This window comes from Eumetopias jubatus, unplaced genomic scaffold (genome assembly GCF_037043125.1).
Source record: "Eumetopias jubatus isolate StellerSeaLion01/CBP00866 unplaced genomic scaffold, mEumJub1_p1.0 scaffold_15, whole genome shotgun sequence".
NCBI lineage: Eukaryota > Metazoa > Chordata > Mammalia > Carnivora > Otariidae > Eumetopias > Eumetopias jubatus.
In genome coordinates this window covers 93,295,311-93,320,360 of record NW_028274821.1, presented here as the reverse complement: position 1 = coordinate 93,320,360, position 25,050 = coordinate 93,295,311, and the positions used below count along the sequence as shown (strand labels likewise).

The 25,050-nt window shown below is 62.8% G+C and overlaps 2 protein-coding genes across 12 annotated transcripts in view; one reads left to right on the top strand and one right to left on the bottom strand.

Moving 5' to 3' along the window:
* KCNT1 (potassium sodium-activated channel subfamily T member 1) overlaps positions 1–428 on the bottom strand; it is a 65,573-nt gene extending 65,145 nt beyond the window's left edge. For 3 of the 10 annotated variants that reach the window (XM_088018968.1, XM_088018980.1, XM_088018981.1), the window contains exon 1: positions 136–365. In XM_088018968.1, coding sequence (XP_087875094.1) covers positions 136–257 — 122 coding nt within the window. In that variant the 5' untranslated portion in view covers positions 258–365. Of the gene's footprint in view, positions 1–135 lie in introns of all 10 variants that reach the window. The other 7 variants (XM_088018970.1, XM_088018983.1, XM_088018969.1 and 4 more) reach the window with 5 other exon arrangements.
* Positions 429–1,675: 1,247 nt separating this feature from the next.
* On the top strand, positions 1,676–6,280 carry SOHLH1 (spermatogenesis and oogenesis specific basic helix-loop-helix 1). Of its 2 annotated transcripts, XR_015766868.1 has the most exons (9): positions 1,676–1,786; positions 2,069–2,209; positions 2,669–2,816; positions 3,209–3,330; positions 3,416–3,513; positions 3,786–4,017; positions 4,600–4,786; positions 5,276–5,346; positions 5,904–5,991. XR_015766868.1 is itself a non-coding variant. In XM_028094828.2 (8 exons), the coding sequence occupies exons 1-8, from the start codon at positions 1,746–1,748 to the stop codon at positions 6,119–6,121; spliced, it is 1,026 nt and encodes a 341-aa protein (XP_027950629.1). In that variant the 5' UTR covers positions 1,676–1,745; the 3' UTR covers positions 6,122–6,280. The 2 variants fall into 2 exon arrangements, 1 of the variants encoding a protein (XP_027950629.1); XM_028094828.2 differs by lacking the exon at positions 3,786–4,017 and having other exon boundaries at positions 5,904–6,280.
* The last annotated feature ends 18,770 nt before the right edge of the window (positions 6,281–25,050 follow it).

The following is a 25,050-nucleotide window of genomic DNA, read 5'->3' as shown; positions in this document are numbered from 1 at the left end:
AGGGCGCTCGCGGGTGCGGGTGTGGAGGTGGACCTGGGATGTGGGGCTCTCGGAGAACCGGGGGTTTCTGGGGTAGGAGGGGGCGCAGGCGGGGACTGGGGTCCCTCCGCCAGCGGAGAGGCGCATCGGCCGTACCTGGGGGAGCATCGGCCGTCGTCGAACACGAAGGTCCGGTTGGTGTGGCCCGCGCCGCGCGCCCCCGGCCACGACCCCGTGGACGAGCCCCTCGGGTTGCGCGCCCCGTCGGGGAGCGGCATGCGCGGCGGCAGCGGCTCAGATCCGGAGCCGAAGGAAAGGCTTCTTCGCTTGGCTCCGAAACACAGCACTTTCTTTCTCCGAGCAGAAGAAAGCCTGCTTCAGGGTCAGGGTTCGGGCGCCAGGCCGGGCGCGCCCCCTGCCGGCCGCGCCGGGAATGGCGGCGGCGGAGGACCGGGCGGGGGACCGGGCGGGGGACCAGGCGGGGGACGGTCGGGGTCGGCGCATCCCCACCCGGGACCCGTCCCCACCGCGGCGCTCGGAACCCTCGTAACCGCGAGAAACAGGAGACAGCGCTTTAACGCTGGAAAACCCCAAGGTCGCCAGAGGGCGTCTCGCCTCTGGTGGGAGGGGCTCAGTCCTCCCAGGGAACCCCCCCCTCCCCGCCCCGTCCCTGGAGGTCCAGCAAGACGAGCAGCTGGAGCACTGGCACCGAGCGCCCCAGAGACCTGCGGGGCTCTGGGGCTCTGAGCAGCGCCCCCCTGGGGAGTGAGCTGAGAGGGTGGCGAGAATCCAGGGGCGCAGGGCAGGCAGAGGGCCCATGCGTGGCCAGAGGCAGGGGTGGGGAGCAGGCAGGCCAGCCGGCGCGGCGTGCTGGGGAGGCACAGGGAGGGACCCGCGGCCGGGAGCTGTCAGCATGCCCCCTGGCTCCTGGGGGAGGGTGGCACTTCACTGAGATGGGGCGCCTGGGAAAGGGACGTGTTTCCGGGGACAGGCGCACGTGGACTGCAGGCTTGCGGGCCTCCAGGGGCAGGTGGGCATCCTCCAGCCGTCCCTAGGCGACCCTGCGCCCCACAGATCTCCGTCAGCCGTCCTCAGACCAGCCTTCCCACTCTCCTCTGGGACCCCCAAGCCGGGTTCCTGGCTGCGCAGTGTTCCGGAAACTCCCATCTCCTCCTCCTCCCCCCACACCTGTGGCCGGCCCCGCCCCAGGAAACACAGACTGCTCCGCGGAGGGACGAGCCCTAGCTGCCGCGCCTGGCGTCCCGACACCTGGCCCACGGGACAGCGCCCGGAAGAGCCTGGGCTCCTGCGGGCTCCTGCTTGGGAGGCTGGCTGCCCGGCCCTGTCCAGGAAATCCCCGCCCTACCCCGTGCCCTCCTTCCCGGGGTAGTGCTTCACCTGCGTCCCCCATCCCTGGTTGGGCTCCCTGCGGGCAGGGCCCCTGCCTCTCAACTGACAGAGCCCAGCTCGGGGCAGCACCCAGGGAGGCCCCCCCTGAGTGCGCGCGGGCCGGGAGGAGCACCCAGTCCGGGCCAGACTGCGGCCTCAGGGCCTGCCCGCCCAGGCCACCCCTTCACGGCAACTTCCGCTGGGAGAAGCTCTGAGGCCCGGGGTGCGTGGGGGCGGGGCGGAGCACGTGCCCGGGCAGGGCAGGGGGCACGTGGGGCAGGGGCGCACGTGAGTGGGCGGAGCCGGCCAGACGCATGCGTGGGGCAGGCGCCTAGGGGGGGTCCCGGGCGTGCGGTTGCCTCCTCGCGGCTGCGCTCATGGCGTCCCGGGGGCCTGAGGGTGCTTTTGGGGGGTGCAGGTGAGGACCCGGGGGGGGCGCTGGAGGGGGTCAGGTGGAAGGCCTCTGCTCAGGGGTGCCGGGGGTGGGGGACTGAGCTGCAGGTGCCCACCCGGCAGGACCCCCTGGGGCAGAGCACCGGCCGCAGACCCTGTGGGGGGAGGAAGGGCCGAGGGGGACCCTGGCCAGCATCACCCCCCACCCCTGCCCCGGCGGCCCCCCAAGGACGTCCCTGAGGGCCCCTGGGTCCTGCGGCGTTTTCCGGGGTTCACGGAGCTCCGCACTCTCGCCTGTCCTGGGCAGCGGCTCTTCCCCATCCAGCGGCCAGGGCGCCCGCCCAGTCGGGGCGCCCCCGGAGCCTCCCGGCTCCCGCTCCGGCTCCGGCTCCGGCTCCCGCTCCGGCTCCGGCCTCCCGCGGAACGTGCTCAGCGAGAGGGAGCGCAGGTGGGTGGAGGATGGTCCCGGGCTTGCAGCGGTGTTGTAGCGGGGGCGGCCGAGGACATCAGATTCGGGGCTGTGACGCGGGTGTGGGCAGCTGGAACAGGGATGTGGGGGCCATCAGTCAGGGGGCAGTTAGCACGCGGTAGGCTGAGCAAGAAAACCCAAGGGAGGGGCTTCCCAGGGCCCACCTCTGCAGCCCCCTGTCTGACCGCAGTCCTGGGCTGCTCAAGGGTGTGCTTCTGGGGTCTGGCGGGGGGGGGGCGGGAATCCAGGGCCCGGCTGGCCATGGCTGGTGCAAGCGTCTGGGTGGCTTGTGGCCGGCGACCCTGAAGGGCTCACAATGTTGGGAGAGCTGACCAGTGGGGAGCCTGGGGCGGCTCCGATGGGCGTTCCGGCAGCTGAGGCCCTTCCCCTGGCCAGGGCCAGGTGGGCTGACGGACACTGTTGCTTGTCTGGAAGCAGGAAGCGGATCTCCGTGAGCTGCGAGCGCCTTCGGGCCCTGCTGCCCCGGTTTGATGGCCGGCGGGAGGACATGGCCTCGGTCCTGGAGATGGCGGTGCAGTTCCTGCGGCTTGCTGGCACCCTGGTGCCCAGCCAGGAGCCGCGCGCTGTGAGTGGTGTTCAGGCCGCCGGGTCGCGCTGTGCGGAGGGGCCGCTGTGGGGCATCTCCCACCCCCCCAGAGGGGGGGCAGCTCTGACCTCCCTTGCCCCCTGCGGGGCAGCCAGGGTGGTGTGATTTTGGCTGGCATTCTCTGTTTCTGCCGGTTCCAGCTGTCCGTGGGCGGCCTGTACCGGTGTGGCGGGAGCCCCCGGGAACCATCTCGGTTCTGCCATCTTCAGTCCCTCACACCCCCTCCGTCCCCTGCTCTGCTTTTCGGGCTGGGGTCTGCGCTCAGGCTGAGCCTCTTGGACCCCCGCAGGGCAGCCCGTGATAACTCACAGCCTGGTTTCCTGTGTGTGTTGCTTGACTGTTCTCGTTTAGGTTGCTTGTTTCCATTTTAGGTTCTTGGTCTTTCCAAGGAGACGTGGCGCGAGTGGCAGAGGGATGTTACGCAGCAGGCCATGTCGCGTTCGAGCGCAGCAGGGCCCCCAGACTGCGGCACGGGAGCCTGTGGGCTGACTGTGTTAGTGTCCCCTGGGTGGCTGGGGAGCCCGCGGGGGCAGCAGACGCGGACCGTTCAGGCTCCCCCTCTGTCTTTGTGTCACTAGGCCACGGGCTCCTTCCAGCTGTGTGACCGCGGGCGCAGGCGAGGGCGAGGCCCCGTTGGGGGTGGCCGAGGTGCCGGAGGGGCCGCCAGCCCTCCCTGGTAAGCAGGGCGGGTCCCAGCGCAGATGGGGTTGGTGTTCTTGCCAGAGAGGGGACAGGGGCGTGCTGCAGGATGGTTTCTGACCCCAGGGCATGGGGGTGGGGGTCTGTTCCTCTGTAAGGGTTGGCCACCTGTTGTGGTTCTCTCCTTGTGATGCACCCCCGTGTCAGGGTGAACCTCGGGGACCCCGTGCTGCCCTTAGCTGTGGTAAACACAGGTTAACGGGCGCCACCAGGGGCAGGGGTGCAGCTGAGGTGCCCTGGGCTTCTCAGCTGCAGGTGGGGGGCCGCTCTTGGCCTGTCCTGGTTTCCTGTTCTCTGCCAGGGAGCAGGGTCCAGGCTTCTGCTCCCCAAGGACAGGCCCCCAGTCCTCCTTCACCTTGGGCCTCTGGGGGCCCCCGGGTCCTGTCCTCGTGCCTGCTGCTGGCCACTGTTGTGCCCGGCTCTTGAGCGGCCGCCACGCAGCCCGGGCTTCTCGGTGCCCTCCTGATCCTTCTGTAATTGAGTGAGTCACGGGCTCTGCACCGGGAGGGCCTTTGTTCTGTGCCAGCCAAGCCCCCAGGGCATTGCTGATGACTGCTTCTGCCTCATGCGGGACCCTGCACCCCAGCTGTCTGTCACTCCTTGGGCACGAATGGCTGTGAGGGCCTTTAGGCCCCATGCACGTGACTGCCCCGGGAGCCAAGGATGCCTTCTGATTGCCCGGACGTGCCCACGGAGCAGGGGAGGGGACTTGCTGTCACCAGGCCTGGCGGTGGAGCTGGGGCCTCCAGGGAACTTTGGGAGCCACGGGCAGGGCGTGAGGGTGCAGAGGTCACATGGCAGGGAGTTAGATCTGAGGGAGGAGGCTGGGGTAGGGACTGTGGGTGGATGGGGTGGGGTTCCAGATCTGAGCCCCAAGGGCTGATCTGAGGCCAAGCAGGTGTTTTCTCTGAGAAGCTTCCGTGGCCCTGGGTGTCCATCTCCGGGTCATCTGTCTGCCTCCTGTTTCTGAGGTTTTTTTGTCCCTGTGCCGGGGACAGCAGGCAGGGGCCGAGGGCTGCTGCCCATGTGAGGAAGGCCGACCTGCACCTCACTTCTGCCGTAGGGCCCTGCAGCCTGCTGTCCCAGCCCTCAGGCCCAAGTCCCTCCAAGGCGCTGAGGCTGCCCCCACCCTGGCCTCCCCGTTTGTGGCAGCCACCCTCCCCCCTGGTGAGCGAAGAGGCTCAGAGCTGCCTGGGCCAGGCTGGGCCCCCAGTGGAGGGGGCCGACCCTGTCGTGACACTGGACACCAGGTGGGTGCCCTGCTGGGCGTTTACAGCAGTCCCACACACCTCCTTCCAGTTCTGCCCACGCTCTGCCCGCCCCCACCCCTGGGAAGTCTGTCTTCCTCGCTCCCTGTGCCTGGGCCACAGCTGCCAGCCCGGGCCCGTTTGAGCCAGACGCCGCCATGTGGCTTTCTGACGCGTTTCCGAAAACGTTGTTATGTTCCTAGCCGGTCTGTGTTTTGGCTGATAGTAAACGAGTTTGTGTTTTGTGAGCATGCACCAGCTGGGGCGTGGGAAGGGATCGTGGCAGAGGCAGGGGGTGGGGGGGAGCCAGCAGAGGCAGGGGGATGGGCCAGTCCGTCCTCAGTGGGCAGGCTCAGGGTCTGGCGGGGAGGGAGGGGCACCCCGTTCATCCTGACCCTGAAGCCACTTTTGAGGTTCTGCACCTTCCTCTTGAGGTTCGAGGAGTGGCTTCACCTGGGATCACTCAGGGTGAAGTCTTCTGGTCCCATTCAGGCCCGTGTTGGGATGTGACGTGGAAGACGGGACGTCCTACTTGCTGAACGCTGGTCCCGACTGGTGGCTGGGTGAGTGGGGGTGTGCGGCCTGGGCCACTACTGGCCGTGATGAGGGCCAGGCCTTGGGCCCTCAGCCAATCTGGGTAAGGGGCTGGGCAGTTGGCTGGGATTAACGGGGAGATGTGAGCGGGCTTACACCAAGGTCCTGCTGTCTGTTTCTGAGCCTCTATTTTCTCCCCGCTGGTGGTCTTCAGGGTCATTGGGGTGGGGAACGCAAGGGAATGTGTGTGTACATGGAGCGTCTGTGAGCGTGGTGTGTGGAGCTGGTCGTGTCTTCTCTGCCATTCGGGGTCTGTGCTTCTCTAAATGTTCCTGCAAGGGTATCTGGACGGGAGATGAGCATAACGTCTGTGAGACGAGTGTGGTGGGAAACGGCTTTGTGTTGTTCTCTGATAGGTCCTCCTGGGTCTCAAGCAGGGCCAGCGGGAGTGGGCTCGCCCACCTGTCGTGGCACTCAGGAGCCAAGGGCTTCCAAGACAGGCGGGACGGAGGCAGGCCTGTTCTGCACCTTGACCCCACTGTGCCCGGCCCAGGTACCCAGGCTCATGTGTCCCATCTGCTTCCAGGGTCTCTGGAGGGCAGAGGTGCCAGTGCCCCTTCTCGGAGCACAGCCAGGAGCAGCCTGCTGGACAGGGCAGAGCCAGGCTTCCTGACAGACCCCGAGCCTGGCTCCCAGGAGCTCCCGGATGGCCCTCTGGAGCCATGGGGCTTGGATGCGGGCTGCCCCAGCCTGGCCCTGCGGGAGGAGGTGGACAGTATCTTCCCCGACTTCTTCCCCTGCTAGGCGGCGGGGAGGGCCCGTGTCTCACATGTCCGTGTGGGGCGCCGGGCAGCTTCTTTTGGGTTTGGGCGGCCCCTGTGCCCTGCTGCGGCGAGGCTGGGGGGCCGCAGTGGGTGGAGGCCGAGGATTAAAGGCAGGGCGGCGTTCCTGCAGAAAGCGGGACTTCCGGAGCGTCTGTGTAATCAGTGCCATTCACTGGGCAGATGCCACTGCTTCCGCTCAGAGCGCGGGCACCTGCCTCGCGTTTTGTTTCTGCGACGTTCTTGGCCTTGCGGACTCCCTAAATAGCCCTGCAGCCTGGGGCAGGCTCCAGGGGCTGAGAGTTCTGTGTTCCCGGCCTGCTTCCAGGAGAGGCAGGCGTTGGACCCCACCTCTCACACCCTGAGGCTGGTCTGGGCTGTGCGGCTCTCACGGCCCAAGGGTTTGTCGGGGGAGGCCATGGTGCTCTCAGCTGCAGCCAGGGCCCCGAGGGAAGGGCTGGCCTCTGCCTTCGAGGTGGGGACCTCTGTACTCCCCTCTCGGGGGCTGTGGGCTGGCCTGGGGCAGAAGCCACTTGGTGTCAGCATCTGGACTCTTCTCCTGGCGGGCACAGCTCCAGTCCCAGCTGCTCCTGACCGCTGGGATCTGGGGAAGGCCTGGGTTACTGGGAGGAGCATCCCAAGCCCCCGTGGTTGAGTGTGGCTGACCCTGCCCTGCATCTCACCACCTTGCAGCCACAGCAAAGGCGGGTGTCCGTCTGTGACCCAGGCTGGGTGGGGCTTCACTGCTCTGTTCCTGCTCATCCCTTTCTGGAGACGCTGGGCTCCGGACACCCCCGTGATCCTCCAGGCCAGCAAATGCTCCAGGAGCTGGGGCGTTTTTTCTTCCCAGGAGAGTAGGTTCTCCTGACTGTGAGTCCTGAGCCCCCCGCCGCCCAGGTTGCCTGCCCCGCACCTGCACGCATTTCCATTCCTGCAGCGAGAAAGTTCCATTCATTCTGTGAAGCACTGCAAACAAAGGTGAGGAGCAGCTGGTGTGGGGTCGAAGTGCTGGTAGTGTGAGCCCTCGGTGGGGCTGGAGGGGAGCCAGGCAGCGGCTGTGGGGAGGGAACCTTGGGGAACCCAGGTGCTCACGGGGGCGGTTATTGCCCCTAGACCCCAGTCCTCAGGACGTCCGTGCTCCTCATGTGCGTGTGTTTGTGGGCATCGGTACTGATATGTGCACACGTGTGATTGTGTGTGGTTCTCGAGTACAGGCCTGTGCCTCCCCTTGGCAGGGTGGGACGCTGCAGGGGCCCTGCTGTCAGCCCAGCACCCTGAACCCAGCTGTGGGTGACCCTGAGGCAAGCGCCTGGGCCCTGCCCCTGTGAGTTTCTGGCTCCCTGAGCCCAGAGCGGGGGACCTGGGGTAGAATCCCTGAGCCCCACTTGGGAGCAGGTCTGTCTCTGCTGGGGGTCGCTCCAGGGCTCCGTGGAACCTGCAGCTGTTTCTGGTCAAGCTGACCTAGAACAATCTGGTTCTGAGCCCCTGGCTGTCCACCTGTGCTCCCTGCCCCCACGCTGACCTCCGGTCAGCACCCAGTGAGGGAGATCAGGAGCCCCAGCTGAGGTCCTGGAGAACAGAGATGAAACCCTGCCCCAGCCCCAGGCTCTCCCTCGGCAAGGGGGGGCACGAGGCCCTGTCTCAGGCGGCAGGCTTGCTTCATCTTGAGCCCATGGAGGGGGCACCTGGAGGCCCGGTGTGGGCTTGGGGGTAAGAGCAGTGGGTGAGCAACAGTGCCTGCTCCTCCCGCCCCCCCCCCCCCCAGTGGGAGGAGGGTGCCCTGGAACCGGCATTCACCTCTGCCATGGCCACGTGGTCCCATGGCCCCGGCTCTGCAGGCCGTAGGAGTATGGGCACAGAGCCCCATCCCTGAGCTGGCTGGGGCTTGGCCTCCCTTCTAAGGACAGTGACATGCAGGGGAGGGGCAGGCAGGGCTCGATGGCGGAGCCCCCAGGTGAGCGGGAGGGGAGAGGGGCTGCCGCTGGGCCTGCTGGGGGCTTGGCTGGAGCTGGAAGGAGCTGCAGGGTCCAGGGAACAGCCTGCTTCCCATCTATCCTGCTCTCCAGCCCTTTGTGACCCAAATTTAGCACTTCGAGGTGGCACTCATACCTGCGTGTGCTCGAGGGTGGGTTTGGAAAGCCGTTGGCTGGAGACTTTGGGCTTGTTCTGGGGATTTGGGGGCTGGCTGGGGGGCTTCAGCACAACCTCCCCTCCAGCTCTCAAGGTGACCAGCTTCCCTCCCCACCACCCCCACCACGAGGTTTGCCTGGAAGTAGAACACACAGAAGGGACACGGTCCCGCAGGACCCCGGACGCCCTCAGGCCACACCCACACCCCACACGCCCACGCTTCCCTTGGTTTGGGACGTCTTGGAGGGGCTGTGTCCGCGGCTTGGTGACAGCCGGCCGTTGGGCTGAGCGCTGACCGCTCAGCATCCTCGGCCCGCCCCTCCCCTGCCCGCTTTCTTCTCCACCCCCCTGCCTTCCCACCGCTCCTCTTGCTCCGTGGGCCTCGCGGCCAGTGTGGTCACCATGCACTGGGGTCTGCGTCGAGGTGTTCAGTTCTGCTCAGTGAGCTCGTCCGGTTCTCTGGCCACATGGGTCCTGCTGGAGGACTGGTTGCTCCGCTGCTGGGGAGGGGGTGCCGTCCCAGAGCCCCTCCTTCCCCCCCCCCAGGCTCTGATCTCTTGGCAGGACAGGCATATCCTCCGGCTCCCATCCCAGGTGGCCAATGAGTGAGCGAGAGGAAATTCTCCAGAGACCCTCGCTTGACTGGCCAGGCCTCACTGTCCCCCCACTCCCCCCTACAGACCTTAGGGAGCCAGCAGCCTGCTCGGCACAGCTCCAGCCCCACCCTTGTTCACTGGCCACCGGGACACTTTTTCATCCCCCTGTGGGCCCTGCTGTCCCCCAGCCTATCACCTGATCATGGTGGGGTGCTCATGGCTGAAAGGGGGCCTCCAGGCCTGCTCACAGCCAGGTCCCGTGCCCTTTGCTCAGAGGATGATAGGTCCCTCTACCCTTCCTGGCCACCCCCCGCCCCCGCCGTGTGCTGGCAGGGCGTTCGAGTTGTGGGGGCAAGATGGGCTGGGCCCGTCCTGGAGGGTAGCAGGTGGTGGGGCTGGGGGCTCCGGGGTGAGAGCAGCTTGGCTGGCATGAGGAGGAGCGAGGAGACAGGTGCTCGCAGACCGTGACCCAGACGGGCGTCACAGGGTGGGCGGGGGTCAGCGCTGCCCCAGGATGAGGGTTGGGAGAAGGGATGCGGAGGTGGGACGCGGGAACAGCCAGGGGTCCAGGGAGCCAAGGAGAAGGAACTTGTTGCCCCTGGACGGGTGGAAGCAGGAGAGGATGGAGTTGTTGACCTGCTGGGGACCCGAGGCCTGGGGCCACTGAGGTGGGCAGCCACCGCACGGCTGGGGCTGAGGAGGTGGCCCCCCTGTTGGGTTTTGCTGGAAGAGAGGAGCTGGAAAGACCCTTGGTGGGTGCAGGTGGCGGTGTGGGCTTCTGATGGAGGAGGCTGAGGTGGGGAGCGCAGAGGGGGCTGGGCAGGGAGGGCCCCTGGGTGCTGGGGGTGGCCTGGGTGTGGGTCCCAGGGGCTGGGAGCCTCATCCCAACTACAGGGGTGGGAGGTTCCCTCTTCTGACTGCCAGCGCAGCCAGCTCCCCTTCATGCAAGACTGATGCAGGCCCTGGTGCCGGACAGTATGGCCTGCCCCGAGAGACTTCCTTGGGGGACCCTTGGCTATTGGCAAGAGCCCCCTGGTCTCAGCCAGGGGGTGGGCTCAGGGGTGGTGGACCTGGGGGAGGATGGGCCTGTCTGCCATGGGGTAGGGAGCCTGTGTGCAGCTGGGCGCTAGTGGAGGGGAGCCTGGGGGTCTTAGGTGTGTATCAGAGGGGGCGGCGGGCACGCACCTGCCAGGCCTGAACAACTTAGGGAGGAGGAAGATGCAGCGGGCAGCATCTCCTGCTGCCTGTCCACTGGCTGTCCCTGCCCTCAGGGTGTCGGCCACCATCGTTTAGCAGACACACACGTGTGTGTGGCCAGAAGGGGCTCCTATGCGGGGACCAACCTGGATTGGCAATGCTCGCTGGCTCTGCCCCCGCGAGACTTGCTTCTGTCCCTGCCAGGTGGAAAGCCCCAGGACCGAGGGGACCAGACTGCCCCGGGGTCTGGCCTTGCTGACTCCCTGTGTTGTGTGCGGTCATCCCTTCTGAACGGCACCCTGGGAACCCCTAGCAGCTTCCCCGCACCGTGTGGACGTGAGCCTGTGGTGAGCTTGGCTCATCACCAGGAGGGGAGGGTTTCCATCTCTGACCGCTGTGGCCCTGGCCCCGTGTGGTCACCAGCCAGAGCCCCCCCACAGAGCACACTCGGTCTCGGGGTGGCAATCCTTTATTGGACACACCAGGAAAGGTCTCCAGGAACGGGAAGCTTCCTGGGGGGTTGGGAACAGTTGAAGGGCTCCTTGGGTCAACTGTGAAGTTTTGGTTCTTCAAGGGGCAGCTCCTGTGAGCGAGAGGTGGCAGGGTGGGTTCCGCACTGCCCTGGGCTCTGCCCTCGCGCCGGGGGCTGGGGAGGTCTGTCTGTGAGCAGGACCTCGTCCCCGGTCTGCTCAGCCATATCTCTCCTCCAGACTGGCCCTGAGCCTCTTGGCAGGACCCCCGGTGCCCCAGGCTGGCCCTGCCCCTGTCAGCGTTTGGGGGGCCCTCTGGGCATCCCCACCTCGGCCCTGCCCAGCAGAACCAGCAGCTTGAGTCCGTGCCATCAGCCCCCAACTGCACCCCATGGCTGGCATAGCCAGGGCTCAGTGTGTGTGGAGCGGCACTTGTCCCTCATCACCCCGGCCTTAGGGGGCCCCTGTGCCACAGTCCCTGCAGGGTCAGAGGTCACTCACCTGGGCCCAGCGGCCTGCCTACTGTCAGGCATGCAGGCAGCGGTCTGTGAAGAGGGGCGTGGGTTGCTGAGTGGGGGGTCTGGGCTGTGCCCTTCCAGCCTCCGGGGCTGGGGTGGGGGTGGGCACTTACTGGTTCGGGTCAGGTTGATGATGTTGGCCGGGCTAATCCCGTGGCTTTTGCAGTAATTCTTAAATGTCTGCATGATGTCCCAGCTTGCGGGAGGGGTCCGGCCTGCAGACACAGCAATAGGGGCTGTCCCTCCGGCAGGTCCTTTGGGACAATGGGCAGTGGGGTTCTGCGAGCTTGGAGACAGCCCTGGATTCTCAGGGTGCAGGCAGGGTTGTGGGGACGAACTGCCGTGACCAGAGTGGGGGGGTGTGCTCAGAGGGCCCCATGCCCGGCCGGAGAGGAGGCAGGGACCCACAGAGTGACGCCCGGCCCTTGGGTGGGGTCCGGCCTGTCCTCTGGGCCCTGGTCCTGGCTGTTCTGCCAGTGATGCCTTTGTTTACTGCACATCAGGATAAGGGGCCGGTGTCTGGTTCTTGGCTTGTTTCAAGGCCAGCAGAGCAACACAGACGTGTTTGGGAAGTACTGTGGGGACACAGGTGAAAGTTCGCCGTCCCCTGCCCTGCGGCCCCAGCCCCAAGAACCCACTGCCCGCAAAGCAGAAGCAAGCGGTGGGAGGGGCGGTGGTGCCTGCCCGCCCGGCTGGTCAGCCGCTCCTCGCCCTCCCCAAACGTCTCGCTCTGCCCCGGGGCCAGCAGTCTGTCCTCCCCCACCCCCCGCATGCCGAGTGCTGAGCTGGAACTCCTGGCCTGGGTGCGGACGTTTGGTCCTGACCTCACTGGCCCTTCAGGTCTGGGGGCCCGGCACGGGCCGTGCACTAAATCAGATCATCTTCATGCTCCCTGCGTGGCTAGATTGGGTCCCCCTGAAAGGTGTGGGCAAATCCTGGTCCCCAGAACTTGGAAATGGGACCTGCTTTGGAAGCAGGATCTTTGCAGGTGTGGTAAGGGTCTTAGGACGAGGTGATGCTGGGTGCGGGATGGGCTGGAAAACCAGTGACAGATGTTCTTTTATGGGAAAGGGAAGGGAGGCTTGAGAACAGAGGAGAAGCCCCGTGGGGATGGAGGCAGAGCTCAGGGACGCTGGGGGCCCCAGGAGCTGGAAGGGGCAGCAGGTGGAGGGGGCTGAGCCCCTGCCAACGACACTGCTGCTGACCCTCGCCCACCTCTGGAGACTGACCAGTGGAGCCCAACCAACAGCCCTTAACTCTGGGCCCGAGTGAGGTCGCTGGCCTCTTCCTAACTATGGACATTTCCCCAGCTGCCTTGTCTGGACGCAGCCATGTCACGCCTAGGATGCCGTGGTCCTTGAGGACAGCAGTGAGGTGTCACAGCTAACACACGGACCCCCGTCTCTTACCTGCTTTTCTTGTTTGTGGGTCTCCGTGGCCCTGGTGGCCTCGGGGAAGCAGACGCTTCTACAGCCTGGGGGCCGGCCGGCCAGCAAGACCGCGGGGGCCCCGCTCAGGTGGGAGGGGGCGCAGCATGGGTTTTCTCCAGACTTTACTGTCCGTGATGCTAAAGGAGGCTTACTTGAGCTGCTGGCCTGTTAGGTCCCCCCGTTGGCCCAGCGCCTTACTACATTCCTGTCCCCTGTGACTGTGTGGCCCCCGGGCTCCCCCATGTCCTGCTGGCTGGGGGAGGAAGCCACTTACTGAGGAGGTTCACCGCCACCGTCTCCTTCCCGTGCCAGTGGTTGTGGATGCAGAAGATGAGGAAGCGAGAGGGGTCCACCTCCTCCAGGAAGATCACGTTGTGGCCAGCATCTGCGAATCCGGGGGCCAGGGTGGGAGGCAGGTGGTGCAGGGTTCCCCAGGGGGCCAGAACTGGGCCCTGGGAGCCCTCCCGTCCCTCCACGGCCTTAGACAACTTGGTGCTCATGAGCATTCGGGCCCCAGGAAGGGGCAGAACCGGGTGCGGGCGGCGTCCCGGCAGGTGCGCTCCTGGCCACACACCACCGGGACTCCCAGGGGCTCCCCGCTCACAGGCTGGGCGACGCTGACCCTTTATACTTACATTTCAGCGTGTACTGAAATTTCTTTTTTGTTTTATTTGCCATCATTATAATCGGGACACACATGCCCTGTATCCTGGGAGAGGATGATAGGATTCCTCGGGACTCTGCGTCCAGAAGAAGTGCCCACGGAGCTGGGTGGGGCTTGGTCACGCCAGACGTTGCACATGTGTGTCCCGTTCCAGGGCAGTGAGCGCCAGCCCTGTGTTGCCATGTCCCCTGTGCTCTCCAGTGTCTGGGACACGGCCGTGGGGCTGACTGGGGACAGGGCACGGGGCTCCCCTGGACCTTGGCCCCGTCTGGCACCCTCTTCCCAGATTTACCTTCTGTAGAGATGGAACTCTATGGTCTTGAGGCTTACATGGATCTTGCGGACGAAGAACATCATGTGTGAGTCCTTCCACAGGAGTTTTGGTTCGCTGGAAGCCTGGGCTATTGAGAACCAGTCGCCGTTGACCTGCCGAGCAGAGGTGGGCATGCCGGTGTGGAGGGAGCAGCTGGGGCTGGCGGGTGCCAGGCCTGTCCCCCTCCCGCCGCCCCCAGCCGCCACCTTCTCCCGCTCCGACGTCCGCGACGGCTACCATATTCTCATCGATGCTGGGGTCCCGGGGGCCCGTGTGCAGGGCGTGGGGCCCCCCGAGCAGAGCTAACACCAGCACCAGCCGTGGGGTGTTCATGGTGCCGCAGGAGTGGTTGAGGGGTGACTGGCAGCACCTGGGCGTCCAGAGCCTGTGGCGCTGGCCCTTTTGTGTCCTGCAGGAGAGGGCTCCTGCCACGTGGCTGGCTGTCACGGGTTCCCTCCTGCTCATAATGACTCTGTTGACACTACCGCCAACAATGGCCACTTGACTGTTTGTCCACAAAGCCCCTGCCCGACCCGTGCTGACAGTCATGCGGTTTCCCAGAACCACAGCCCGTGTGCCTGGCTGCTTCCAGGGTCCGTGTCCCTGCTGGGCGCCAACCTCCAATCATCGAGTCATGGAGCTCCGGACGTGGCAGCCCTGGGTGGCTATGACGTCTCCCTGTGACAGCCGCCTGAACGGCTGAGTGCTGGGTCGTGGTGTCCAGGGACTTGGCAGGCGATCCGAGGAGGCTGGAGCGCACATGCCCCATGCTGCCGCACTGGGGCTCTGGGGGCCGTGGCTGCTCTGGGAAATGCCTCGCTGCTCTGCGTCTCTCCTGGAACCACCCATCTGGGCAGAGCAAGGCAAGGTCTGGGGCTGAGGAGAATGGGAACGGGCCCCGGGCAGTGGGCTGTGCGGGGGTGTACCCCGTCTCCACTCTGGCCTGTTTCCAGAGCCTTCCTGCTGCAGGGTGACCTGAGCTGGGCCAAATTTGTCTGCTCAGAGAGCCCCCAGAGCCCACAGGAACAGAGTGGGCCAGTACAAGCGCAGGTTACCGTGTCCCCTAGGGGCCAGGGGACCTCAGGTCCTGAGCCCCAGTGTCCTCATTGTGGACGTGGCAGTGATGACTCTATACCCACCCGCCTGTTTCTTGGCTGCAGGACTCCTTGGAGGTGTTCACGGGGAGGTCTCCCCCCGCCCCACCTCTGCCAGGTGCCTGCACCCCCACCAAGGCCCGGTCACTGTGCTGTGTCCCCACCCTCACCCTCGCCCCCTGTGGTCTGTGCTCATGACAATAGTGCCATGTGGATATCAGAACCGGACAAGAACCGTCACAAGGAAGGAAACCTTACAAGTCAGACTCATGACATAAGATAAACCCAGCAATATATGGAAAGGGTGATGTATTAAGGCCTTGTAGGGTTTGATCCAGAAATTCAAGGTTGGTTATTGAGAATCAACATATTTCACATGCAGGGTGGTGGGAAAGATCATATGAGCACCACGTTAGCGGCAGGAAAGGATCTGATGAGACTCAGCAATATTCGTGATAAAAACTCCTACCGCTGTCGACACAGGAAGGAACTGCTCTGTTGGAAGGGGGATTCCCCCAACAGTCCTGTCTAGCGTGAAGCGTGGAAAACTTCGCTGGTGGGACCGTGGGCACTGTCAGCACTGTGTTGGGCATGGCACTGGCCCTTCCCGTAAGGGACAGAAGGGAGTATGGGGGAGAGGTTGGCAAGGAATGTTACTGAGGTCATGCGTAGATCACCTGCTAAGTTCGTCATGTTGGCGAGTTCAGGAAGGTGAGTGGCAGCAGGATCTGTACACGAAAAGCACCGTTTCTGAGTGTGAGCGATCATAATTAGGATAGGAGCTTGAAGAGACTTTATTCGCAATTCGGAAAAAAAAAAATCAAGTAACCAGAAATAAATCCAACAAAAAAATTGTGCGGACCTCCTGCCCAGAAAACTATCAGCGAGTACGAAGATATTTAGGTGAACTGAATAAATCACATACCATGTCAACAGGTTAGAAGTCTCAGTACTGCAGTGTCCACTCTCTCCCTGGGATCCACAGGGTCCTAGTCAGAATCCCAACGGGATGCGTGGTGTGTGGTCCCCACGTGCCAGGACGCTCCCACCGTTCAGGTTGGTGGAAGTCGCTCCAGCAGACTTGGGTTCTTGCTGCAGAGTTTTAGTAATGAAACCTGTGTGGTATCGGTGCAAAGCTGCGGAAGAAAACACACACACCCTCCCATAAGGGGGCCCTGCAGAGAAATGGGGTAAAAGTGTTCTTAGGACTGGACGCTGGATACCCTTCAGGACAGGAACGAGCGTGGGCCTTCATTATACCCGCACAAAAATAAATCCCGGCAGGGCGCTGAGTGGTGTCCTGCCCCAGAGCTGGGTGGAAAGTTCTGTCCCCGGGACCTCAGAATGTGACCTTCTTTGAGATTGGGTCTTTGCGGGGTGGCCAACCCAGGTTGACTGATGTCCTTATAAGGAGGAGGGGTTTGGACACAGACGCTTGGAAGACGGCGTGAGGACCACCACGGGAAAGACAAAGCAGAGGTTGCAGGATGCGGCCGCAAGCCAGGGCGTGCTGGCAGCCCCAGAGCTGGAAGGGGCCGGAAGGACCAGTCTCCCCCTGGAGCCTCCAGGGGGGGCACAGCCCTGTGACCGCGGATGGGGACCTTTGGGCCTCAGAATGCAGAGAGCACAGCTCTTGGCTGGTTTTGCCCCATCTGTGATCCTTTATTATAGCAGCTGCAGGGCACCCATATGGCAGGACGGGGGGCAAGTCCCGGCAGGAACAGGTGGCCTGCCCAGAGGGGGATCTGCAGAGTTCAGGGAAGGGACTGAGGCTAAGGTGTGGGAGGTGGGGGAGAGGTCAGCCAGGGGAGGGCTGAGCGGGAAGCCGCTGTGGGGCTAGCTGCAGGCAGGGCTTTGGGGAGGGACGCAGCGGTGGGGGGGGGGGGGCGGCTGCAAGTGCCCCAGACTCTGGCTCCCGTCTCCTGCGGGGCCTCCCGTCTGTGGATCCTGCGGGAAGCCACCTGTTGCTGCAGCTGTAGGGACGTGGTTGTGGGTGGAGAGCGGGTCTGCAGGAAGAGGCGGAGTGTCCCGCAGAGGTGCACTGTCCATCTGGATGTGAGAGGTAAATGGCCAAGCCTCTGAACCAGAGGAGGACTGCAGAGCACATCCTCCGGCCTCAGGGAAAAAGCCTGCGGAGATGGGACAGAAGGGGCGGGACCACTTTCAGCGAAAAGCCCACCCAGCTGGACTGTGAGGCAGTGGAGAACCCCTGTTCACTGGAAGACAAGGGGTGAAAATGCAGCCCCAGGGCGACAAAGATGGATTATCTCCATTGCCAGCCAAGGACTCTTCTCTGGAATATATAAAGAACACGTCCCAAAGCAACAAGAAAGCACCGATGGAGAAACGGGCAGAAGATGCTAGTTGACAAAGAGGCGATCCGACGGCTCAAAGCACGGAAGGGTGTGCAACCTCATTGGTAACCAGGGAATGGAAATTATATGAGATTCTCGACACCCCCTGCCCCTAGCGCCCCAGAATGGCTGGAAATGAAGTGGCCACACCAGTAGTAGTGAGGATGGGAACCAGCATGAACTCGGATGCTCTGCAGCAGGGAGGTCGGTGGGTCCAGAGCCCTTAGAAGGCCAGCTGCACGGCCTGCCAGAGCCCCTGGACGTGGCTGATGCCCTGCTAGGTATGTGCCCACAGGCGCCCTGCATCCTAACGCTCTCCACTCCGAAGTCCAGGGACGGAACCGTGGTGCTGGCTGTCCTCAGGAGGGCGGGAGGCGTCTGGTGCTCGGATTTCACAGTTGCCACGGCGACCCGCACCCCACAGAGCAGCCACCACCCACCAGAGCCCCCCGGAGTGCCAGGTGCCTCCCCAGCCGGCTGGCATGAGAGGGGTCCCCCAGCCATGCCTGTGAGGACACGGGGTGTCATTGGAGTCTCTCCTGTTGTGGGCACTCTCCTACCTTTGTTCTGAATGAAGGGGTGCAGGGGAAGGCCCGGCAAGTTTGCAGGCTCAGGGAGGTCACGTGCGGGGGCAGCACGAGCCCTCCTGGGGGTGCAGGTGGAGTGAGGCGGGGAGCCCGCCCAGGCCCCTCAGGGAGCAGCTCACAAGGTGATGGCCGAGGCTGCCCCTGCCACTGTTCCTGCTGTGCTCAGCATGGGCACCCGGGCATTTCAGGGGCAATCAGCTGTGGGGCAGCACGTGCTGGTGCTGACCCCACAAACCAGGGGGAGGAAGGCAGTGGCGGGCAGCCCTCCCCGGGACGGAGGGGTACTGCGGTGGCGGCCGGCCTGCGTCCCAGGGTTTAACTCTGCAGCTTGTTTTTGGTCACACTGCTTGCCTGGCAGGGGCCGGCGGGGGCCAGCAGGGGCCTCCTCGGGGGTGACCTCAGTCCTTACACCTGGCCACCTGGGACCTTGCTGGCTGCATGGCAGAGGGAAAGAAAGTTTGTGGACAGCAGTCTTTGTGAGTCACTTGGGCAAAGTGACCCTGGGGATGCCCGGAACTGGGAGAACTGGAGATGGGTTGGGGGCATCCTCCATGCCTCGCAGAGGAGCTTATGGTAGAAACAGGGCAGTTGGCTCATTGCTTGGAGGTTAAATGCAAGAAAAGGGACTCGGTCGCATTCTACTCCTTCAGGGAGAGGCCCCCTGCCTCCTGGAAGGGGTGGGCTGAGCAGGGCCATGGAGGTGGGGTTGGGCTTCCAAGACACTCCCCAAATTGAGAGTCTGGAAGGCTAGGGTCTTGGGTTCTGTGCTTCAATTTGGAAAGCATTTTGGGGGCATGTTCTTGCACGATACTGGCTACTGTCTTTAGGATGCCTCGCTTCTTGGGTCTTTATTCCCCAACTTTGGAGTGGCTGCCCAGGTGTCTCTCTGTGACCTGTGGTTGCCCATCTCCTTCCCACTCCCCTGAGATCCTGGTGGGGGTGAGGAGGCCCCCACTTGGCACAGGTTAGGTTTCAAGACACCTGCAGCTCCAGGAGCAAAGAGTGGGGGCCCAGGCCCGAGCCGAGGTGCTGCAAGTGGCCGAGGAAAAGTCCTTTGCTGGACCCCTGGACTGGGGTCCTCCCTGCTCAGGAATGGCCATGTTCTGACAGGTGGGTACTGAGGACCCTCACCTGTGCCCCCCATTCAGGTGAGCACTGGCCCCTCCTGGCAGAGTTATAGGGCATGCACAGCTTTTCCTGAGTGGGGCTGAATAGGGTCTCCTCAAAATTCATATCCATCCAAACCTCAGAATGTGACCTTATTTGGGGTAAGTGTCTTTGCAGATGGAATTAAGGTAAGGCTTGACATAAAATCATCCTGGATTAGGGTGGGCCCTGAATCCAGTGATGGGTGGAGAGACAGAGGCTCACATGTGACACGGAGGGATGAGCCAGGGGAGGTGGAGGCTCGCAGCAGCAAGCCGGGGACACGGGCTCCACCATGCCTGGGAGAGGCAAGGGGCAGGTTCTCCCTCAGAGCCTTGGAAGTGCTCGGTGCCGCGGACGCCCAGAGCTTGGCTCTCTGGCCTCCAGACTGCGGGCTTGTGGGGGGCAGAGAGCACGTTTCAGTCGTGTGTGGTGGCCCCAGGAGGCTAACCCACTGGGCTTGTGCCGGGTCGGGCTGCGTGTGCCCTGCGCATTGGCTTGCCGAGCTCTTTCTTGTTTTTATAGATGTAGACATGAAGTGGGCAGGCCACTCAAGGTCATGCCATGAGCGACGGTGACAAGTCAGGACCCCACCACTGTCCCTGCCTTACTCCGCGGCTCAGCTGACTGCCTCCGTCCTCATTGTCAATCCCAGACAGGCCTCCTGGTCAGGCTAGCGTGCTTCTGGAACACTGGCTCCCAGCCACCCTTGTGTCAACGGCCCCTTGAGGAAGTCATGGGCACCTCGACCTGTCGCAGACCAGGGCACAGGTGCAGCCCAGACGCGGAGCCTTCAGCCCCCGTCGCCCTGCTCTCTGCCTGGGCATCCTTGTCGGGGACCCGACGGTGAGTGCCCTTCCCAGAAGGGTCCTTCCCGGCCCGGCCCCCGGCAGCAGTTACTGTTCCCCGGGGCCCAGGGCGGCCGTGGCAGATGGCACATCAACAGACGTGCCCGAGATGCTAATTTACAAAAACAAGAGCTGGTGTCCTGGTGGCCTCTTCCTGGAGCCGACCGGTTCCGAGGCCTCTGGCCTGGGACCAGCAGGTCACACGCTTGCATTCTTTGTCCTCGTGGCAGGACGTCTTCGTTCTTGTCCCAGGGCCCAGGTGACCTCAGTCAGCCGTGGGCGCTGACCGCGCACTTTGTGTCCATGTGTCCACTCTGCATCATCTGCCTTCTAGGCTGTGTGGAGGTCACCACGCCGGGGCAGGACCGGGAACGCGGGGCAGCTGCTAGCTGTGGAGGGGCACAGCCCAGCTTCATGGGAGCCAGGGGGCTGACGCCCGGGGTAGGGGCTCAGCCAGGGGCTGGCCGTGGCTCTCCTGCAGGTGGTCACTGCAGTGGCCCTGCACTTTCGGCCCCTGGGGCTCTCCCAGTCCCCCAGCTTTTGGGCGAACAGAATCCAGAGCCCTCAGGTGCCCTTTACTCATCCCGCCCTGCAGGGCTGCCAAGTGTCACCCGCCCGCCTGTCGTGAGCCCGGGCTCAAGTCTGCAGCTGGGTATCCCCCGTCTAGTGAGGCATCAGGATGGGGGGTACATACCCTGCACTTGCTGGCCATCCTCCCAGAGTGACTTCTGACACTGCTCTGTCCTTGAAGCACCTGCACACCCACAGGGCGCCGGTGGCACTGGCCCGGTGGATGTGTCTGGCGAAGAAGCTGGACGTTAGCTTTTCGTTATGAACACTTACCGCCAAGATGCAGAGTGGCTCCCGTGGTTCAGCCAGCCTGGTCACTGAAGCAGCTGTCTCAGGCGATGCTAGTCTTCCCGCGCCGGCCCCACCACTGAGCACCCCTGCCAGTGTGACCCTACCCTAAATCCCTGGAAGCACCTCCTCCCACCCACCGTGCATCCCTAGCACCTTATTTTTCATTTTGTTTGTTTTTGGAGTTGAGAAAAATGGTGTCCTACAGAGCACACGTTTTTGTATCCAGTTGTTTTTGGTGAAATATGTAAGATTCACCCACGTGACTTTTGAATGAATTTATTTTTATTGTGGTCGCATCTACATCACAGAAGATATGCCCTCGTAACTGTTTGAAGCACACAGCTCCGTGGTGCCGGGTACACGCGCCAGGGTGGGCAGCTGGCCCCGCCATCCGTCTCCAGAACTTTCTGCTCTTCCCAAACTGGAACTCTGTCCCCAGGAAGCCCCCCCGTCCCCCGCCCCAGCCCCCACCGCCTGCTCTGTCTCCATGAATACGACCACGCTATAGGGCCTGCACATAAATGGAGCCCTACGGGATTTGACCTTTCGTGGGCTGGCTTATGTCCCTGAGCAGAATGTGTTTAAGGCTCGTGTGTGTCATGGCACGTGTCAGAATGTCCTTCTTCCATGCTGTATGGTGTTGATCCGCTCCCTGGCCCTCTCTACCCTCTGGCTGTGCTGAGTTGTGCTGCTCACACACGGGTGTCGGAGTCCCAGCTTTCAGTTCTAGCGGGGGCTCTGCCCAGAAGTGGAATTGCTGGGCCACGGTGTGGTTCTGGGCTTCATTTGTTGGGAAACTGCCACCATTTCCCATGGCAGCCTCACCATTTTATGTTCCCACCTGTAGCGGAAGTGTGTGTGTGTGTGTGTGTGTGTGTGTGTGTGTGTGTGTGTCCGTGAGTGTGTGTGTCCGTGAGTGTGTGTGATGTCATAACCACCTGCAGGCATGTGGGGTCCTTGCTCACGGCTGTGGTCCACGTCCCCTGGAGGGTTGTGTTGGTTTATTTCCCCCCACATAGCATCCTGTGTGGGGCCGGCCCGTGGGTCATCCGTCTGCTCTGCTCTCAGTGGACATTTTGGGTTCCTTCTGGCTTTGGGCTGTTACCTGTCCAGGTCTTTTGGTAACTTGTAATCCCATTTATTTAGGTGCTAAGTACAAAATAGTACTAAATGCTAAACAAATACTCTGTACTAAATACTAAATAAAAACCCAAGTATTTCCTGAAATGTTTAGGAGCAGAATTGCTGGGTCACGAGCAGGTGTGCTTCCAATGTTATTAAAAACTCCCCAAACTCCCCCAAGTACTGGGCTACGTTGCATCCCCACTGACCACATTGGAGAGTTCTTGCTTCACATTGTTGTCAGTCTTGGATGAGTCAGCCCTTAATTTTAGCTGTTTTGTGGGTGGGAAGCAGCAGGACACCTTGGCTTTGCTTAGCATCTCTGATGACTCACGATGCTGAGCACCTTTCCGTGGACTTGTCGGCCACGCACGTACACATCTTTTGTGAAGTGCCTGTTCCCCTTTGCTGCCTGTTTTTTTTTTTTTTTTTTTTTTAATTGGGTGGTTTGCTTTTTGCTGTTGATTTGTTGGAGTTCTTTAGAGATCCTGCCTGTGAGCTCTGTTGGATGTACGTAACTTGATTTTTTTGTCCCTTAAATTGCAGTATGATCAACCGTTCCGTGGAAAAAATTTAGCAACAAAAGAGAAAAAGGATTCGTCTTGCATGATTTTGGTTCTCTGAAGTGTGCTGAGGCTTGTACGTTGTGATGCAAGCCCTGGTGTGTGTGGGCCAGGGGCGTCGGTGCCCCGTGTCCCTGAGGGACAGGTGCTCTGTGTGCCTTGCTGAGTGTGGTGTTCCGTGGATACACCCTCAGTCATTTTTACTCACATCTGCATCTGTGCTTGCTCTGTCTCACTGTCCCAGCCGTTACTGCAGAGATGGCAGGCCCCGTGTGGATGTGACCTTACGTGGAACAGTTGTCTTTGTGGATGGGAGTACGTTAGGCATCCTGGTGGGGGGGCGGGTCTTCCTAGTCACTCACTAGGCTCTAAACGGAACTGCAAGGGCCTTTAGAATGGAGAAACAGTGGGGTATTTGACACAAAAGGAAGGATTTGCCTGTGGGGGGGGTTGACAACGTTTTACTCCTGGCGTGAAGGAGGAGGAAGGGCCACAAAGGCAGAAATGCCGCTCTAGAAGCAGGTAAGGACACGGATCCTCCCGGGAGCCTCTGGAGGGAGTGTGGCTCTGCTGGCCCCTTGCCAGAGACCGACCTCGGACTTCTGACCTCCAGAGCTTGGCAGAGGTGCCCGAGGCAGAGGCCAGGGGTCGCCTGGTAGACGCAGAGCCCGTGGCCTCCAGCACCCAACATCCTCCATGTGGGGTGGGAGCATCTGCTGGGGCCCAGCCTCTGTGGGGCTCCCGGTCCCCACCTCCACCTTGTTCTTGCTCGTGGTCCCAGGGGTGCCCTGAGCTCTGCACGGCCCCCTGGGGCCTGGATGGCAGAGGGCAGGTCCAGAGGGCCCTTCCTAGGCCTGGGGTTCCCCAGTGGCTCCAGCCAACCCCGGGGCGGGTTCAGCGTCCATGCTGAGCTTCTCAGCACCAGTGGGGAGCGTGTTGACTTCTTGAAGAGTGGTAGCTGGTGCCCGGTCCCTGCAGGGCAGAGCTCTGCGGGGGACACCAAGTGCTTTGTCCTGCCCCATGCCCAGCGTGTCGGGTTCTTGCTCCGGAATCCGTGAGCGCTCCGGGCAGCTGGGTGTGACTGGCAGGCTGGCAGCCGTGTAATGTGTAGGGAAACAGAGTCAGTGAGCTCTTCCAACCTGGCTCCCGGTGTGGGGGGTGCTGTGAGTGTGGGAAAGGGACTCGGGACCAGGGGCATGGCAGCAGGGTGGGCTGTCATTGGTGGGGGGGCCGACCAGGCGCTTGCTGCACCCCAGACCACAGACCAACCACCCCTTCACCCTCCACAGTCTTCTCAAGGGCCCAGGGGAGCTCCCCGTCTAGTTCACTCTTTCCCACCCAGGATGCTGTCCCTGGCCCCACTCGTTACATTTCCCCCAAGCTGTCGTCCCCAGGGGTTCTGGGATTGTTGTGGGTAACCCCCACCCCTTCCCGTTCTCCGGCTTCCCGGGAGCAAAGCCCTTCACTCTCCGTGACCGTGTCCACACAAGTGAGCCTCACACCCCAGTGCCCCCACCCCTGATCACTGGCATGACTTGGGGGCTGCGTCCGGCCTCCTCTCCCGCTGTGGTCCAGGCTGTACGTGGCCTGGCATCCTTTGGGTGTGCGTGGGTAGCCTTGGGCCCGCGCAGATGGCTGTGTTTACTGTCAGTCCCTCGAGGGAGGAGAGTTAGCAGACACCCCGGCTGGGCATTGGTCCCAACGTCCCCGATGCTTGTTTGGTGATGTTCCTGGATCCGGCGTGCAGGTCCACCTGACCTCCTCGGGCCTTGGCCTTCGCTTGCTTTCGGGGAGAGGCCCGAGGCCAGCCTAGCGCCTCACCACTGCCAGGCCCCACCAGCGCGCCCTGTTTCTGAAGCTCTGGTCACAGTTTGTGGTGCCTTATACGCAACAAATGATAAAAAAGATCATTAATACAAAGTGAGCGGCCGTGTTTCATCTTTGATTTGGTTTCACGTTTGTCTTGTCATAACTTTCTCGCGTCTGCGTCCCTGCTGCCCTCGTTTTTCCTGCCCGCTGAGACCCTCCTCCGGCCCCGGGGGGGTGCGGTCCCTCCTGAGTTCCCTCTGGGCAGCTCGTCTCCCGGACGGGCGGCACGGGGCTGTCTTCGGGTCTCGGCCCATCTCAGAGAGTTCTCGGCCTTGTCTCCCTGCGCACCACCCTCCCTTTCCTTTGCCCTGGTCTTCATTTGCCTGAACCTTCTCAAGCGACGGGGAGCGTGCCTTGGAATCGCTTTGGCATCTCTAAGTGGAGGCCGTTCTGTAGGACCGTTTCCCCTTTCGGGCAGGGCTTCTGGCTCAAAGAATGTGCCTGTGTCCAACTCGGCAGCTGCCGTTCATTCAAAATATTGTAAATTGCTGTTGAGTTTTCCTTAATTTTTGCCGAGCTGATGGTAGACAAATAGCTTGCCTTATTGCTTTAATTAGTGTTTCTCTGCTAGGGAGCTAAAGTGTATGTGTATTTTTATTGGCTATTTGAATTTTTTCTTCGGTGAATTGCTTCTCTGTAGTCTTTGTGCACTGCTTTGGGAGCTGGCCCGTGGTGTGGCCCCGAAGCAGAGTCCACAGGGAGGACTTTGTCGCAGCTGCGGGGCGGAGTGCCCACGCAGGAAGGGCAGCCGGGCAGCCTTTGCCATGTGCTCTGAGGGGGTAGCCCCAGCGTCCCAGCAGAGGGGGGAGCCCTCACTTTCTGCCGGGCCGGAGCCCCTCCTTGTGCATCTTCTGACAGTATCCCCGGGTGGTCCGTTGGCCCCACTCCCACCAGGAGGGCAGACTTAAGGAGCTTGCCCTCATTCTCACTCATGGAGGGGTCCTCCAGATTGTTCCTCTCCCTTGATGAGAGGAGCCGCCCACCCGTCGGACCTGGAGCCGGCACTGTGACCGGGGCCCTGGTTGGGCCCTGGGGGGCCAGGGTGTTTGGGGGAGGGTGGTGCAGTCACATCACTAGGAGCAGGCATGAGACAGAGGTTGCAGCCCGTGTGGCGTGGACCCAGTCGGGGCTCATGCCTCCATCCCCCGCC